Source organism: Aplysia californica, unplaced genomic scaffold (genome assembly GCF_000002075.1).
Source record: "Aplysia californica isolate F4 #8 unplaced genomic scaffold, AplCal3.0 scaffold00145, whole genome shotgun sequence".
Lineage (NCBI taxonomy): Eukaryota > Metazoa > Mollusca > Gastropoda > Aplysiida > Aplysiidae > Aplysia > Aplysia californica.
Genome location: NW_004797415.1, coordinates 563,296 through 582,551, shown reverse-complemented (window position 1 = coordinate 582,551; position 19,256 = coordinate 563,296). Strand labels below are relative to the sequence as shown.

General features: G+C 40.2%; 1 protein-coding gene across 1 annotated transcript in view; it reads left to right on the top strand.

The window, feature by feature from the left end:
• The window catches only part of LOC101860648, a gene marked incomplete at its 5' end in the record, with an annotated part of 63,771 nt that extends 49,125 nt beyond the window's left edge, over window positions 1-14,646 (top strand). The window contains 7 exon segments of the mRNA XM_035969418.1: window positions 699-762; window positions 1,667-1,770; window positions 4,074-4,292; window positions 4,697-4,850; window positions 5,651-7,200; window positions 7,744-7,875; window positions 8,512-14,646. Of these exon segments, the coding sequence (XP_035825311.1) occupies window positions 699-762; window positions 1,667-1,770; window positions 4,074-4,292; window positions 4,697-4,850; window positions 5,651-7,200; window positions 7,744-7,875; window positions 8,512-8,808 (2,520 nt within the window).
• Window positions 14,647-19,256: the final 4,610 nt, after the last annotated feature.

Below are 19,256 nucleotides of genomic sequence, written 5' to 3'. Positions count from 1 at the left end.
GGGAGTGAGCAGATGTTTGTTTTTGCTTTGGTTTTTGTTTTTCCTTTTTATTTTTTATTTTTGGTATATCTAGTAGTGTTTTTATGCTGACACGATTTAGATCATATAGGAGGCAGGCATCGTCTCTGCCTGTTAGAGCCAAACTAGGCTGAGAAGGATACAATGTCCCAGCAGACCGACAGAGGTGCGGTGGAAACTGTTTAAGACGGCCACCCATTGTCGAGGAGAAAAATTGCAATCTTAGACAGGTCTTAAACAGTGTCATTTTAATCTTTAAAAAAGGTAATAAGCAGGGGAGGAAATAGAAAGTGGCCGTGTGTACAGGTGGTTGTCTTGTGCAGGTAGCTTTTAACCCTTCCAGTCCAATGCGTATATATTTTCAGCAGTGCTTGTTTGTCCATATTTCTTTTTCCTTAAAGTAAACTATTATTGTCCTGTTAAGTCCTTCTCTACCTCGCATGAGACTGTATATGCGAGTTGGTAACAGTATAACAATATGCGAGTTGGTAATAGTATAATGTAGGCTTGGCAGTAAAAGGGTTAATGTGCTTCTCTTTAGACATAAGAGTGCATTCTCAATTTCAGTTATTTTATTTGTATCAATTCTTTAGTGCTAGAAATTCAATGAGTGAATTAATGTTTATTGGAGAATATTGACTTTCTATGAGCACACATTTGTTTGGGTTTTTCCCCCTCAGAAACCTTCCTTGAGGGTGAAGGAAGCTATCATTTCCAGGCCACCTCTGCTGAGACAGCTATCAGGTATTGTTTTGGTTTTTCTCAAATGCTTTGAATTAGCTGCTATACCTCTTGTTTTCGTGTTCAACCTATGATTTTAAGTTCTTCATATCTTTTCTTTATGGCTATTTCCATGTAGGCCTATTTTATATGCAGATTAATTGATGTTTCAGATTTCATTGCTGAGTTCTATCAATTTGGAGACCCCCTTTGGGAAGTGGCATACATGAATACACAAGAACAATTTACACATAAAAATGCATGAATATTACACAGTATCACAAACATAAGGAATCCACACACCATCATTGATCACCACTGTGCTGCAACTCCCTGCACTTTAGCTTTGTTTATTATGAGGTTATAAATAATTGTGTCACGACACGGTGGAATTAGGCGCTCGTCAATTTTTTGGTTACTAGTATAATCTTAAAGCTTGTCCATTTTGTCTTGCATTTGGGGAAAAAATACCCTTCAATTTTGAATAGAAGTCGAGATATTTGCAAGTGAGGGAGGTGGCAGTGGCAGGTAGTTGCCTGGTGTCAGAGGTAAATGTAGCGAGAAAATGGCCACCGAAGTTTGGCGACCTCCAAAGCTTGAGTGTCCTTGGAAACTGGAAATTTACATTTTTCGTGCTTTTAATCACCGTTTTTCCAGTAAGATCCACTCAGAAATGTGTTTTAAATGGATGTAAATATAGCTTTATTAAGAGTGTCCGAGCAAAGGAATGAATGGAGAACCATGATCACCAATGTCTGCTGCAGATATGGCACTTGATGATGATGAAATGGTTTGAGCCAGGAAAAGAAAATTCCAGAAAATAGCCCAATGGCCATAAAAATGCTGGTTTCTTTGATATCATTATTTTGATGAGTGCCTGATTTCCCCATAATACTTCACAATTAAACTTCTTTATCTTAACTTTCAGCTCCAGTCGGTAACATGGGCCTTCCAAGTCCTTACCTGGGACAGGCCAAAGTTATTGTGGACTACAGTCCCGGTCCGGAAGAAGAGGAGTTCATTCCTCTTAAGGTATGGTTCCAGAGCCTTTGTTTTGCTGTTATCTTATTCTGTTATCTGTTAGACACTGATTTGTCAGTTCTTGAATCATCTTAATCATATCATATCTATTTAATCCTATCCGTACCACGTGTTTTACTATCATATCCATACGACATGAGGAACTCTGTGCCACCACTTTCCAAAGAGGAAATTTACTCGTTCATCCGATCCGTGCACTTTGCATAGCAGTCTGTGAAAATGATTTTTTGAGAAATGCTGAAAGTTTCAAAGAGATCTTCACACTAGAAGTATTCTAAAATTCGAAGAACACAACCCCGGGGGTACAGAATTATGCCAGGGCGTGTTGATAGGGTTAACGGTAGTTTTTTAGAACAAGTAGTTGCACCAGTTTGAACCTTAATCATATTTCGAGGGAGATCATTTTGATGGGTGAGCACAAGAAATGATGATATCTATTTTCAGTTGAAATGGAGTAATCGATATGGGTAGTGAGATTTTTCAGCCGCTCTTTTACCTCTTTATAAATCTAAGCAAAGATAGTAAATAACAAGAAGGGCCACTCAGCCCAAAAAGTGTCCGCAGGAAGTTTGCTCTTTGCTTCAGATGGCGCTGCAGTCTGTTTTGAAGCTCTCTTTCGTTTTTCCAGAAGAAGAATAGGAATAGCACCTCCTTGCGTGCGCATATCGACTGCTGTTCATCAGCAGTTCGGGTTCGTTCAGTGGGGAGTTTTAGGTCTTTTTTATTTTAATGACCTCTCGCCTTTCATTCTAAAGTCAAATTAAACGAAGAAAACAATCACCCTTTCCTCCGGAAGAGGTTTTTTGTCAGCGTAACCATTTAAAATAAGCGTTCTTCCGAAATTCATTCAAAAACTTGCTAGTTTCACTTTGATTTTTTAAACTCAAGTAGGATAACTCTGTTCGCAAAAGGTGCGCATTTGTGAAGAGGGCGCCACCGAATTTTGAGGACACTTTTTTAATTGGCTCAAAGAGAGAAGTGGCCCCTCTTGTTATGTAGACTCTTTGATCTAAGCCGTAGCTTAATTTGGTATCGATATATTAACTTTTCTTTTTTTACTATAATATTATAGAGATTTCAATATCGTCAAAATTTCAGACTGGTTTTCTCGAAACTGTGAAAAGTGGATATAGTCACGTCTTGCGCTCGGCCGTCGATTTGGGGTGTTTTGTGTCAATACTTTGTTAAAGAAAAAATTCTGTAAAACAAGTTTTACTTGGAATATTTGGCACACGTCATGCTTAAAACAGAGATTATGAGCACCCTCAACATAGCCAATTCTGGTGTGTGGGGGGATGGGATCTGATTGGCTTCATACTCACACCTTGTCCCCGTTATCTCAAATGCCCTCTTTCTAGATTCTTGATATAAGCCAATATCCCTTTCAGTTCAGTATACAATTTTGAAACTAATCTCATTGGAACAATTAATAGTTTATTATAATAATAAAAGAAGTATTGATAACAATAATTGCAAAAAATTCCATAATTAGCAATGCTTGATGCACTTTACGGTAAGTACGATGGCATTGAAATACAGGCAACATTCATGCCTGACAATAATCTGGTATATAGGCCTTGTGCAGATATAGAATGGCACGAATGTATGTATTTAATGTATAAATACATGTATACAGGGATGTAAGCAGTGATGGGCAAATACATGTAAAGAAAAACTTCCTGTAAATTGTTCTAGAAAAGTCAGCCAGATAAAAGTGCAATAAACAATCGAAATATACCATTACAACATAAAATCTGAGTCTACTTTTCAAAGCATTTGTAAAGCAAATGATACGAAAAGTATTCAAAGTACCTGTATTTATACAGGCACCAGATACCTAGCTATGATTCGATGCTGTTTAGCGTACGTTATCTCATGTCTTGTATATTTTTCTAAGAGAGAAGCCTGCATGCTGTGCACATGCACAAGTGGAAGTGAAGCCTTTATATGTTTAAAATGTGGCAAACCTTTCTCTGCCAGAATTTGTCTCATCGGTCACAGTACAAGCCACAAGTCATCGTTACGTTTAATTCTTCAAATTGGTCTATTTCGTTGGAGAAATATTCTCCTCTGCAGATGTATTGGTCATCGTCAGACATTGATGGACCAGCTATTATTAAAAATGATAAAAATAAATAGCTTTTGTATGGCGCATATCCCTGCTCAACAACAAGCACTATGCACTTTACGCTATACTACAGTATTACCCCAGCAGACCATAGAAAACTCAGAAACATTCTCAGCTTCCCGTGAATTACTATTATGTATATTTTTATATTTTTCCCCACACGCAGAAAGGGGAGATTGTGAACATCATCAACATGGCCCAGTCGGGGGTGTGGAGGGGCGTGGTCAACGGTCGGCAGGGGAAGTTCCGTTTTGAGCACGTGGAGGTCATCATTGACCCCGAGGGAGCTGCCATGAGTCATCGGGTTCAAGGTCAGAGCTCTGTGCTGTACGGACAGAAAGACATTCCTACCTCTGTTGAGGATCTGCTGCAGAAGATTGGACTCCTTTTTTTTTTTTTTTTTAAAGAAAGATATATTGATTATATTTTGTTATTTCTCAGCATCTCTCAACCACCTTTATGGAATCCCTCATATATTTCAGCATATGTCAAACACCTTTATGGAACTAATATATTTCAGAATCTTTCAAACACTTTTATGGAATCTCTCGTATATTTCTGCACCATCTCTCAAACGCCTTTATAAAACCTCTGATATATTTCAGCATCTCGCGATCTCAGTGCTTTCTTGTCGTATCTCCATTTTAAATAGCAGTGAAAACAGTTCATAATAAAGAATAAGCTTAAGAAGAAGTCCCATTTTCAATGTTTAAAAAAATGGAGATACGACAAGAAAGCACTGACGTCGCGATCTGTCAAACACTTCTATGGAATTCCTCCCATATATTTCAGCATCTCTCTAACACTTTTATGGTGAATGGCTATGATGACCTTGACATTTTCTCGGAGCTGGATGACCATGACCTGGACACTCTACACGTCACTGATCCTGAGCAGAGGACTAAGCTCTTGTCTGCAGCACATGTGCTGACGGACTGGCACGGTATGTATTATGTTGTTTTGTTATTGGTAGAAACTTTGGATTGTGAGAGTGTGTTCGTGTATGTGTGTTGTGTATGTGTGTGTGTGTGTGTGTTTTTGTTTGTGTTGTGTGTGTGTGTTTTTGTTTGTGTTGTGTGTGTGTTTGTGTTGTGTGTGTGTGTGTGTTTTTGTTTGTGTTGTGTGTGTGTGTTTGTGTTTTTGTTTGTGTTGTGTGTGTGTGCATGTGCGGGATTCCCATAAAGCATGTTTAATTACATCTCCTTCAAGGAAGGCTGTTCTGAATGCTTTTTCGAAAATCACATTTACGTTTGCTTTGATTATTCTACACAGACAAAAAATGTAGTTTTGTAAATAGTATTAAGAATTCACAAAGTGTTCTTCACTGTCAGTGATAGATCAGCCTTCGGATGTGATAAACTCCTTCTGTTTCCTTTGGAATTCTTGTTATCTCTATCTGTCATTGTCAAAATGTTGCCTCTGTCATGCTCATCAAGAGTACACTACTACTTTGTAGAGAGTGTGTAATGGTTGTTCGTATTTCTAGTCATATGTGTGAAAAGTTTTCGGGAAAAAATAGACGTATGCAATCTTGACATTTTTAAGTATTTAGCTTTTTCTTATTTCAAGAAACACTGATTGCCATACTTGTGATCTGTCTATTTGTGATTTTTATGCAGATATTGTGGTATCGGAACATATTTCTGCTTCTGTTTGAAAGGTTGTTGAAATATTTAAATTGTCGAATTTGCTCTATTTCAAAATTAGGTCGGAAACTGTTCATGATGTTCCTCTTCTCTACAGAGAAAATGAATGTGCGTACCCCAACCCAGATGAGCATGGACTCACCATCCTCACGAGCGGGCAACTCTAGCTGTGATTCAGGCTGTTACGCTGGAGGTGAAGGGCCAAAACACCAAACGCGACGTCGCGGTGGGGGAGGTGGGCGGAGCTTAGACAGATCCAGTCCAGCCGGCTACCAGCCAAGCCCCAAACCCCAGCGCACTCCTTGCCGCTCGTGCGGGAAACCCAAACAGCCGAGGAAGAACAGCGGGCCTGCTGCAGGTGTTGCCCACTTTATGATGGGGCAGCCTATGATGGGGCATTACGCCCCAAACCAGCCGCAGTACCACTCTAGTCATTCTCCCTATGCACCAGGGCACTACCAGATGGCGCCTATGTCACAGTACGCACACCACAGCCCTGCGCACTCAATGCACTCAATGCACCCTACACACTACACAACTGGCCACGGCGGCTACGCACCACCTCCACACATGCACATGTCGGCTTCCAGAACTCTCACAGAGATCAGTGCGTCTGACAACAGCAGCGCCACCCCCAAACTTCAGACTTTTGCTATTGGGAAACAGAACTCTGCTGGGGTGGTGGCTGGGCAGCACTCGGAGCAAGGTGGAGCGTACGCAACGTACAGCGAGAAGGGCTCTATAGGGGATCGAGTGTCGCTCACAGAGGAAGACCAGGAAGTTATAGCTATCACATACGGCACTACCCAGGGCAGGAAACTGTCCACACCGGCTCAACCCTTGCCTTCCAGCTCTTCGCAACTGGACATAGGACCAGCTGGGGTGTGTAGCCCGTACGCACCGCTCTCCGGCTGTCCGCAGTGCGACCAGTATGTGTTCTGTGATAGCGCCTCGTGTTCGCAGTGTTTGGCCTACACGTCTTGCCCACAGTGTGTTCAGTACAGGCACTACGTCAACACGACCATGCGGTCCGACAGTAAATCTTCCAAGATGTCGTGCAGCTCCACGTGCACGCAGACCACGTGTCTGAGCCCTGACCACGAGGAAGGCAATGCCGCTACAGCCACAATCATTGACTACACGCCAAGTCCTTCTGAGTCGTACTATGGCCAAAGAACCAGCCCGGGGAGGGGACCCATGACCCCCCACCAAGTCCAGCATCAACACCAGCTTCAGGCTATAATGTGCACACCAAATCTCAGTGCTCTGCACCACTCCTCAGGAAAACCCCACACCCCGGACCCGCAAGTGCCCCCGAGCCCAGCTATGTCGGTCAAGTCTCAGCAGTTGACCCTTGCCCTGGCCGACTCCACCACACCCCACGGGGTCGCCATGTCCTTCCCCGGCGACCCTCCACCCCCGGGGGCCAGCCCTTCCCCTGCGGTGTGGGCGGGGCAAGCAGACGGCACGGAGGCGCCAGGTATGGCTACCCTGTACAGCCGGGGGAAGGCACAGGCCCAGGAGAAGAGCGAGGGCAAGTCAGAGGGGGGCCAGGTGAAGAGCCCCACGCGCTCCCTCATGCCTCTCGTCTCCACCAAGCTCAACGCAGAGAGGATCGACCTCACACAGATGCCCTACAGCAACACGGTGAGTGCAACCCCCCCCCCCCCCCCCACCCCCCCTTTAGATTGAAAGTGCTGTAGGACGGTTTTGGGTTGTTAGGGTTTTTTGGTAAGTGTTTTACGGGGTGCTCACAACTGCATGAGGTCAAGTGAGTGGGCGGAACACATTAAACATTTTCAGTCGGTAGAAAATTTTGAATTCAGCCTGGGTGAGGTCCGAAGCCTACTTTTATCGATTTTGGACCTCCAAGGGATCTTTAACGGGCGCAACTTCCTCTAGGGACCTCAAAGGTTTTTCGCCCTTATCCGAGAAGGCTAGGTTTAGGATCTTACCTATTATAAGATCAGGGGCGTGGTGAAAGACAGCTGTAAGAAGGAGCCAAGGTGTAGCAGTAGAAAGGCTGAAGAAAGGGTCAGGAGCCCAGAGGAGGGGGCAAAGGAGGTGAGGGGGTGGGGGCAGAAAGTGGAGACGAAAGCAGACAACAGAATACTGACTATAACCAAAAAACCCTACACATCTCTATGTTGACTATAAACAAAGTGTTAACGAGTCGCTGTTTGTCCACAGATCGGTCACTGCGGCATCCCGCCCCTCCTGGTGCAGCGGTACGCGGAGGAACTGCGACAAGACATGGACACCATGGCTCTGGTGCTGGAGCAGCTGAGAGAGAAACACCTGAGAGCGCAGGGACGGCCTTATGTGAGTAGCGGAGATAGTTCACTTATAGTCTAAATTACTTATGTGAGTAATGGAGTTATAGCCTAAATTACTTATGTGAGTATCAGAGCTCGTTAACGCTATTTGATGATTAAACAGCCTAAACTGCTTACAGAAGTACAGGGCTTGCTAACACAATTTGATGAATATGCAATCTAATTTAGTCTAAAGTATTTCCTTGTAGGCTTTATGTGAGTATCGGAGCTTGATAACACGATTTGATGATTATACAGCCTAAAAAATTACTTATGTGAGTAACAGAGCTATCAAATGTGATTTGATGAATATACAGTCTAAACTATTTCCTTGTATGCCTTATGTGAGTATTGGAGTTCTTTAATGTGATTTGATGAGCATGCAGACTAAACTACAGTAGAATTTGTTAAAGATGGCCACCCATTGTCAAGAAGAGGAGTGGTTGTCTTAGACAGGTGACAGGTGGACTTCTTTAGGGTTACCAATGACGTAATATTTCCTAGTGATGTGAAACCATTGTCATCACGTATTGCTGAGAACCAGAACCCAGAAAAAAAACTTTTGACGCATGTCAGTAAATGTAGCAGATCAATCTTCTAGGTTTTTTATCAGTCATTTCACGTCTTCACATGTTGCCCACAGATCCAGAGCGAAAGTCTCAGTGACTCGTGTAAGAGTGCGTGCGATCTTCAGATCTCCTCCATCCACGAGTTTCTGATTTCCATCGGCTTGCCCATGTACCAGCAGTCGCTGACAGAAGGGGGCATCCTGTCTCTGGATCACCTGCTGCGTGTCCGCGAGACGGAACTGGAGCAAATGACGGGTGCGGACTCGCGGCACCTCAAGCGTGTCGCGCACGCGTTGGAGTGGGTGAGACACAAGCTGTCTTCTCCCAGCCACAAGGCCCGGGCCAGTGGAGGGGTCACCGACAAAGTCTGAAGGGGTCGTTCACCGACAAAGTCTGAAGGGGTCATTCATCGACAAAGTCTGAAGGGGTCGTTCATCGGCAAAGTCTGAAGGGGTCGTCCATCGACAAAGTCTGAAGGGGTGATCCGTCGACAAAGTCTGAAGGGGTCGTCCATCGACAAAGTCTGAAGGGGTGATCCGTCGACAAAGTCTGAAGGGGTCGTCCATCGACAAAGTCTGAAGGGGTGATCCGTCGACAAAATCTGAAGCGGTCATCCACGGACAAATTCTGAAGGGGTCGTCCATCGACAAAGTCTGAAGGCACGGGGGTCATTGACAGATCTGAGCTTGACCTATTCTATAGAAGCCATTGTGATATGTGCTGATAAAATGAGTTAATTCTTAGAGTTTAGCTCTATTAACACAGATATGTACGTCTAATTTATAGGTTTCATTTGTATGATTTATGACATGAAATGATAAAAGGCACGTTTAACTTGAAGAAAATCGCATCAGTTAAAAATCTTCTAATTTGATATGTCTATTTTTGGCTGAACACCTACATTCATGGATTGCGAGAAGTAACTCATTTTGTCAGCCCATCCCACCAATGGAAAGGCCTGTTAAAAGATTGCTTATATTTTCGTGGTGCTAAGTAGCCTACATGATGTGTATGAATTATATCATTGTGAGCTGTGAGCTTTTAGTGTGGTTTTTATGTATAAATGTATGTAAAAGTACAAGTGTGTAGGTATATATTTATATATTTATGCACATTGTGTGTGTGTGTATGTGTGTGTGTTAGTGTGTATGAAATTTGACTTTTGTTTATAAACATGAGAAAAATGACCATTTCATGCTGACTGAATGTTCTTGGAACTATTTAATGGAACGCCACACGTACAGCTTTTGTTGTTTTGAAATATTAATAAAGTTGATATATAACTTCAGTATACAGTTCTAGAAAAAAAATAATGTTTCCCACTCATTAATAATGATGTTACGTTACTGTGCAGTTGATGGCTTCCTTCCTGGTCTGGCTTTAATGGCTATGAGATAACTTAGTCTTGCTTGATATTCAGTCGTCGAATCCGAGATTCTGGGTTGGGTGATCTGCTCCACCCGTGTGAACCTTGTGCGTTTAGGAAAGGTACTTTTCCTTATATCTTAATCAATTTATCCAGCTGCTTATGATTAGTTGACAAGAAAGGAAATCAGAGGACGAAAGCATCTTTGCACATAAGATGCTGCTTTACTGCATGTCCCCCCCAACAGGGAAGGGAAGGTAAAATTGGAGTGAATAGGCTCACCAAAGAAGCTATAGGGGAGTTTTTGGAAAGTCTTGTGAGCCTTCTGACTGAAAGGACACAAGACTTCATAAAAACGCCATTTTTACTTTGTCTAACATTGAAGACATAATCCGTCTAGTTGGTTGACTTGTGCAAATAACAGATATATAAATCTTTTGAAATTTGATGATTGATAGTATTAGAAACATGTTTTTCAGCTCAGAAGATTGATTTTAGAAGTGTTAAGATGTGAATGAAGTACATTGAAGCTTTGGGCAAACTTTCAACGGCTCTACTTGCATTGGAAGTTTGTTGTTATAAAAGTTCTATTTTATCACTATCCTATCGTTTTCTTATTCAAAACGTTCATACTGGCAAAATCTTTTCCTACGCAATTTCAGTTTTTCAGCCCAGTAATGGGTGTGTTACTTTTTCACAATGAATCTTGCCATTGATTCCATGTTATTGGGGTCCATTTGCTGTTGTCATTTTTTAGCCCGGTCAGCGTTCCCGTTAAAAAAGATTACTTTATACTTCTTTTGAAAATCAGCATTTCTTCAACCTGGCTTCATATGGGTTTGTTTTTTTTTAGGTGAATTTTAAGTAAACTGTTATAAGTGCCCATTATTTATATTATTGGAAAAGTGAAATGATTATCCTAAGTTGTTTTTTTTAACTGTGTGAATTTTCTCCACGCAATGCCAGTCCTGACTGCCAGTGAAAATAGGTGTAATTTTGTAAAAAGATATTTGCTCTGTACCTCTTTGTGATGTTAGCATTTCTTCAACCGGCCTTTGCATGAGTTTTTTTGAAGATATGTTCAAGATGATGTTGTTAATACCCGTTATTTTAGTCATTCAAAAGGTGAAAAGTTTTAACTGAACTTTTTTAAACTGTGTATTCGCCATGGGGAACGCTAGGCAAAAAAGATAACTATGTTGGACACAGCATGTTCTGATCATTAGTGGAAATTATTTGTTAGCTAATAGAGAAAAATACTGCATAGTTCAAAATAGTTGTGGCTCAACGTATTTTTCAGAACCATTATAAAGTGGAGTAGGCTATAGTTGAATGAAACAGTATAGGTACAAGTCATTAGTGTAGATGAAATCCTTCAGCACTAGCATCATTGTGTTAGAATGTACCACACAGCTGCCACTTAAATCTTTAACAATGCAATTTATATTCCCGTTTCTGCGTCATTTTCTCATGTTAGTGGAAATGCGACCCGACATATTATGTTTTTAAAAACGCTTTTTTTTTGCGTCAAACTGATCAATAAAGCGTCATCCAGACTTAGAATTTATTTATCTTTGGCTTTCGAGTTTAACTAAAGGTTTGTGAACTTGTACTTTAACTTCGGTCCGTACCATAATACAATAATAACTTTGCATCAGACGGTGGTAGCGTCCAGCCAAGGTTACAGACCTCAACTACAGGATGCTGCTATCGTCCCGGCATGGTTAAAGAGTTAAACCTTACACTATATGTATAATATACATATACATATATTATGACAATAATGTTTGCTTGATGCTGTCAGGGTTTGTTTGCTTGCTGTGTTTCTTTATATATCGCGTTTGTACAAGTGGTGAAGAAAAAAGTGAAATTTTTTTTGTTTGGTATAACGAAAGTTTTGTTTTTCTGCTTGAGTGGAGTTCAGCAAAGGCATATCTGCTGTGAGAACGCTGGAGTGGTGCAGTTTGCGACTCACACCAAATGACCTTTGCCATACATTTGTCTTTCATTCATTGTGGTACCAGCACTTTCGCTGCTTTTGTCTTGTGGGGAGAAATTTCCTCACAAGACTCCTGCAAAAAAACAGTGCTGTTCTAATTGTCTGGGGGGGGGGGATTGTATGTCATGAGGTAAAGTTTACCACATTGGTAAGATTTTTTTTTTTTGGAAAAATAAAATCTACTAGAACTTGACAAGCTGGCAAAATATTTGGCCTATGTTTAAGATAAACATTGATATGCTTGTTTCACAATTGGTAATTCTTTTTGAAAGACGCCATTGGGTGTTTGTTTCAAGGTTTTTATAAGTACAGGTATTTGACTTGTTTGTAATCCTATCACACGTGTCGTGTTTTTTTACTCTTACAAGTTGTTACTTGTTTCTTTTCTTGTTGTAGCATGTGAAGATAATATGAGAAAAGAGGGGAGAAGAAAAATTGAAAACTTGTAGGAAGTTTTGAAATGAAACTGATTTGGACCAGAAAAGTGTCGAGATGACTTGTTTATGTTCATGTTTCTCACCGTTCTAGATCAGTTCATTCTCTGTCTATACGTGCTCTCTTTCACTTTTGTCTTTTCAAACGCTTCAGATGAAAAGACAAACGGAATTTGTATATTTGGTTTGTGATGCGGTTTTCATAATTCAATGATTATGAAGGTACTGTTGTGTGCAGGCAGGCTGATTTAAAAAAATCTCTTTTGTGCTTTTAAGTAAGCAATGCGTTGTAGCGAGGCGTATCTGAAGATGTAAATCATCTTAAGGTGTCAAAATCCCTTTCTTATCAGTTGTTCTTAATGGTTTTGCAATGTTGGTTAATGTTACTGCGTGATCTGTATGACTCTGACAAGAGAGGCAAACTGCGGCAAAGTGTACATGTGGGTGGTTGGAGGGTGCTCTGATGTGGTTGGCTCTTTCTTTCCTATCAAACATCTGTGGTCCTTTTTTCTCCTTCTCCTCCTTTTATTTGTATGTTACTGTCTAGTAACACCTCCAATCTGTGGCACTCGTACGATGACCTGATTGGGTCGCAAGTGTAGTTATATGCTTACTAAATGGGTAAGCAAGTTATTCAAATGGCTAAATAGCATTATTGAGACTATTTCCCTTATGCTGCTTGTTCAAATCGAAGGCTGTGTTTCATGCGTGTATGTGTTTCATGCATGTGTTGTTTCATGTGTGTGTGTTTCATGCATACATTGTTTCATTCATGCGTGCATTGTTTCATGCGTGTTTTGTTTTATGATTGTGTATCTCAAGCGTGTGTTGTTTCAGGCGTGTGTTGTTTCATTCATGCGTGCATTGTTTCATGCGTGTGTTGTTTTATGCGTGTGTATCTCAAGCGTGCGTGTTTCATGCATGTGTTGTTCATGTGTGCATTGTTTCATGCGTGTTTTGTTTTATGCCTGTGTTGTTTCATGCGTGTGTGCTTTTATGCGTGTGTGTCTCATGCGTGCGTGTTTCATGCATATGTTGTTCATGCGTGTGTTGTTTCTCTTCGTTGAAAAGAGCTCAAGTAACATAATGTTTTTCAGACAAAAGCGAGCACATACCTCATGAATCCTGAAGAACTGCTCACATAAATGTGCAAAGAATATAGATAATGCATGTAATAATAAATGCATATTTGTATGTAATATAACTAGCTCAGCTTCATTTCATTGTTCAAGTTTGTGATGGTATGTAGAAAAATGTTCTAATTCTAATCGAGACTGCATGTCGTATTTTTCACAATTCATGTTTTGTGTTTGTTTTTGTTTAGTTTTTTTGCATTTGTTCGATTTCAATAAGCTTGCACTTTCATATAAAAGTTTGTACAGCGAAGGCCAATATTTACACTTAATTTTTTCATTTGATTTCTGAGAGAGAGAGTTTGCCCAAGTACAGATTGACCTGACTTATTCTTCTCTCCTCCCTATTTTGCTCGTGCTCTTTGCAAGTTTTAGAGTCTTGTCAACTTGAGGATTGTTCATGAAAATAAACAGAGCTCTTAATTTGTACAGTCTTAGAGTCTGTGTGTATGTAGGGGGGGGGGGGGAGAAGGACAAGATGACCTGCAGAACACGATGAAACAATTTTCACCTCAATAATTTACTCTAAAATTGTGTGTGCCTGGCTCGGCTTTATTTAGGGGCTCCTGACTCTTTGCATCCTCTGTTCCAAAAGAGGAATGGAAAGTAGTAGTGATTTTTTTTTAAATCTTCATAACAGAGAATCATACTTTGGCTGGACTATCTAAGTACCTTCCAGTTGAGAGACAATTTGGCTGGACTGCCTAAGTACCTTCCAGTTGAGAGACAAAACTTAGGTTTGTTTACAACCTATTCGATTTAAAAGTATGGGACTCCGTAAGACTATTCACAACACGTGGGTGGTTGGTGGGTGCTTAACAGTTTTTGGAGCCTTTTTAAAAAGAATTGTTTTACTTATCCTTTGGACTAGATGGCTGTTGGGGCACCAAGAATGATGGGGAAACACTTTTCTCCATCCTTCTCTTTTTTCAGCCTTTTGAAGGGCTTCAAATTATAGGGACATGTATGTTCCTCGTGTATTTCTGGCAAACGTTGCTGTGTTCATGAAGACTTGCCAGACTGAAACTCAAAATGAACCCAATTTTTTAATTTTTTAAAATTTCCATAACTCCATAACTTGCTTAAAGAGAATCATTGACTGAGCCCAGTTGTTATTTCTTCCTTCTTCGCTTTTTTATTGCTCATAAAATGTATTGAGAAACTCTTGGTAGTCACTATATTCCTTCATTCTGGGACAAGATGATGACTTACTCATGACTTGGGACATCAATACGTGTACTGATTTCAAATGTAATGACAAATAAAAAACCTCTCAGAAGTCACGATATTCTTCCATTCTTGGACAAGCATTATAATTTACCCGTAACTTGAGACAACAATGCATATACTGATGACTTAGCAGAGCAACACATGTTCTCAAAGCGTGAGATAGATAAGTATGTCTACTCACATCTTGGAGTGACAAGTCAAAGGCATGAGCTCAAGGCTTAGGTTACACTTGTGTGTCAACACGATCAGCTCAACTCCTTCAGCTTCGGGTGGTTAAGCAATGACAGAAAACTGTTGCTCAAGGTCTTTTTCATGGCATCTCCGTTATAGTTATAGTGACCATGCCTCTTCAAAATCAAATTTTTCATCACAGATTTCATGCTCTGCAAGTTTTCATATCCTCCAAACACGTAAAAGCAACTTTGGGGCCAAAATTTTGCACCTTACATATTATGTTGTATATTATTACTTGTGATTTTGTCATGGAAAATTGTTTTTTTCCTGGTAACTTATTTTCTGTGACATTACTTTTGCCTGGGAAAAAAAACACCCTATACCATGGGGTTATAATCTGATTTTTAAAAAGCTGATATGTGTGGTATCGTGGTGAAATCAGGTGCTTGTCAAAATAATGAAATCTGAAAACCCGACATTTTTCCGACGATTGTGCAATTTTTATTAAAACATTTTTGGTACAACACCTTTCACGTCCATTAAAAAACACATTTGTGTGGGTTTTAATGAAAAAGTTAAAGGCACAAAAGATGTAAATTGACAGTTTCTCAGGAATTTAAAGCTTGGAAGTCACCAAACTTTTTCGGCCTATTTCTCGCTAATTTTTCCTCTTACACTTACACCAGAAAACCGCCACCTCCTTCAATCATAAATATGTCTCTATTTCTATTCAAGAGAGATGGGCATTTTTGGGATGGGGAGGGGGGGGGATCTCAAGCAAGACAAATGAACAAGCTTTAAGATGATAGCAACAACTCTACGTGCCCAAAAATTGACAAGCTCCTGATTCCACTGCATCACAACACATATCTTGATCTATTCACTTTGTATAAGAAATCTCAGCTTACTATGTGTGAAATCTGGCATTGGGCTGAAAGCTACAAGACCAGCCTCGCGACTGGATCAAGCAACATCTGCTCCCGTTGTGTGTCGTTTCAATAAGAAAGTTTTTGTTGGCTGAATTCTTTCAGTCTTCTCAGAGTCTGGAGACAGTTTGGATGAGAGAGTGCTACACACACATACAACACAATGAATCGCCAATGCAGATTTGGTGCTTGTAAATAACAAAGCAATTTTCGTCTTGCGGTAATGATATCTGCTGACAATAAATGCACGCAATGATTCCTTTCCTGATGACAATTAATCAACGCCGGGAGTATTATAATTGTCCAAGGTACTCCCATCTCCCTCCTTTTTTTTTTTTTCTTTTTGGTCTGTTTCTTGTGCTGAACTGCAAGTCATCCCTGATTTTTTTTCTCCTGATATCCACTGTGGATAGTGCTGCAGCCTGAGTCCAATTTTCTATCTCTGTATTTCTTTATGATATAATGTGTAAAATATACAGGTATGTAGTGGCCCTTAAAAAAAACCCATGATGCTCAGTAGTTCACATTTTGTTCTAATTTAAGCAATAAAACAAGACCATTGATGATTGCGCATTGTTGTCCCTTTATGTCTGTGAGGTTTTTGTTTGTTTAGTAAGAGTTTTACGGCACTTGCAACAAAATAAGGTCATATAAGTGCTGAAGATTAGAGATGTTACAAGAGAGTAAGAAACACAAAAAAGAAGGAGGGGGGTAGAGACGACATATTTTTTAATATTTATATATATATATATGAAAGAAGGAGCAAACCGAGCACCCTCCAACCAGCCACTGTGAGGTGTTTGTCTTTTTGAATTTCATAGAGAACCTGTACGTACCATTTTATTTCTCAGGACCAGTAAGCACAGATGTAAATAATGCAGGGGGGAGTCATATTTTTAATAAGAGTTTTCCAGCTCTTGTATCACAATTAGGTCATATAAGTGCCGGAGATTAGAGGTGTTACAAGAGAGTAACACTAACAAACACAATAAGTAGGAGGAGAGATTTAAGGATGATAGATGTGTTAGTTTAGTTTTAGTTTTAGTAAGAGTTTTACAGCACTTGCAACACAATAAGGTCACAAAAAAGGAGGAGGAGAGATTTAAGGATGACAGATGTTTGACTGGAAAGACGGAGCAAACCTGGCAGAAACCACGCCAACCACTGGCGGCGTGAAGAATGTAATCTCCACCTATACAGTTGAACTACCAGATCTGATACAGCCCTTACTGAGTGTTACTTTCTTTGAAGTCCCAGTCACTGGAACAGTCACTACTTATTCCAATTCATGATTCATTTATCGACACCTATTGGGCTGATGTCACAAATCAATGGTCCTTTAGCCCCTTTGTCATATGTGAGACATCGTGGTGAAATCAGGCGCTCGTCAAAATAATGAAATCAAAGAAACTGGCATTTTTATGGCCTTTGGACAATTTTTTTTTCTTCTAATTTTCTTTTTTGGCTCAGTTCCATTTATGACCATTTAATTAAAAAACACGTCCGTGTTGATTTTACTGAAAAACACAGATTAAAGGCTCAAAAACTGTAGATTTTCAGTTTCCAAAGAAATGGAAATTACCAAACTTTGGCGACCATTTTCTCATTAAGGGGAGACGTACACTCCCGGAAAAATTTTCTAAACGAATGACTTTTATTCACTTTCATGTAATTGTGCAAGAAGTTCATAGGCAAATAGGATGTACTAGGGGTGAATTTGTTGAATTTTTCTGAAAAATGGGCCTCTGTGGTGGCTATCTTGGACTTTCAAACCAGTTTCTTAGTGCAGAAGAATTTCATAGTTAAAATATTGAATTATCAGCCTGAAAATTTGGCACACAAGTACATACCTATATGAAGTGGGGATCCATGTGAGGATTTTGACCTATCTTTAAAACTAAAAAAGTTAGCCCAAAGTCATTAGACCCTCAAGAGTCAGTTGACAAAATTTTGGGGTAGCCTACATATTACTATTACAAGAAATTTGAATATTTCCACAAGTTACCAATATTTCCCAATTCCCTCACTTGGATCCCCAGAATAGATCTTAAAGCACATGTACACCAAATTTTTAACTTCTAGCTTCAGTAGTTTTTGAAAACTCCTTGCACCAAGGAGGTCACATATGTCAAAAAGTAGATTTCGAAAAAAACACTTTAAAAAACCAGGGACTTTTTAAAGGATTTTTAGAGCAATTTGCACTTCTCAAACGCCCTATTAGGTCATTTAGAGTGTTTTTTCTACAGTTTCTTCATTGTGACCTGATAGAACAGATGTCAAAGGATGTTTTTCCGCAAAAAGCAAAAGTTGGATAGTTTGAGAAACTTTATCGATATTGCCTGGGATCGCCGACCCAGGTCTTCCCTTAATTTCACCTCTGAAGAAAGCAGGGGGCCCTCACCTCCTTCAGTCACAAATATCTCGACTTCTATTCAACGTAGATGGGTATTTATTTCATCAAAAGCAAGGCAAATGAACTGACTTTACGATGATACCAATAATCCTATAAGCCCAAAAATTGACGAGCGCCTGATTTCACCAAGTTGTGCCACATATGGTTTTTCCCACTTTTACTGCACCCAATTTTCTGGTAAAATTCCGTTCAAACCTATAGTGCTGCAGTTATAATAAAATCCTGTACAGTACACGTAGTACGGTCCAAGCGATTGGCGTAATCGGCTGATTTTAGGACGTAGGCTACATTGTACGGGGAGACAGCATCTTGGCACACAATGTTTGACGTACGGTGTACGGTAGCTGTCACAAAGGGGTTAGTTTTAGTAAGGTTTTTACGGCGCTCGCAGCTTCGTAAGGTCATATGAGCGCCAAAGGGTGAGGGAATGTCAACAGAGAAGTCCAAACCGGGAATCAGGCTTACTCTGCTCACCTCTCTAGTATCAACAGCACAAAAGTCTGCTTCGACTATCAAGGCACTCCGGAAATAGCAGTTCACAAAAGAGTGAGAGATATACAAAAGAAGTAGTAGGAAAATGACCATAGTAAGGATGAGGAAAGAAAAAACAGCAGTTCCCCTTATGTTGGTTCCGGCACAGTATGAGCATCACATTGATTAATAGATAACTCAGCCCATTTACAATTCTACTGTGAATAAGAACATGTTAGTTAATATCCCCCCTTTGGAAATGGCCTAAAGACAACTTCAGTCAGTAGCACAGTAACCTGCTGAACAGGGAAAGAACAAAGGGAGCACAGAACAATAGACTTTTTTTTTACAGTACAATAAAGCAAAAACCCAAAACAAAATTCTTAAAATTGTCAATTTTTTTAATGCACAAATTATAATAAATTTCATTTTTAAAATGAAGAAGGATGGTCGTGACAAACAGCACAGGAAGTTTATGTATGTAATATTCAAAAACACAACAGACATATTATTATTAGGGAGTGCTTATTTAGGCCACATATGGCCTAAATAAGGTAAGGGAGGGGGGTTTAGCTTATTTAGGCCACAGTGGACTGTGGCCTAAATAAGGTAAGGGAGGGGGGTTTAGCTTATTCAGGCCACAGTGGACTGTGGCCTAAATAAGGTAAGGGAG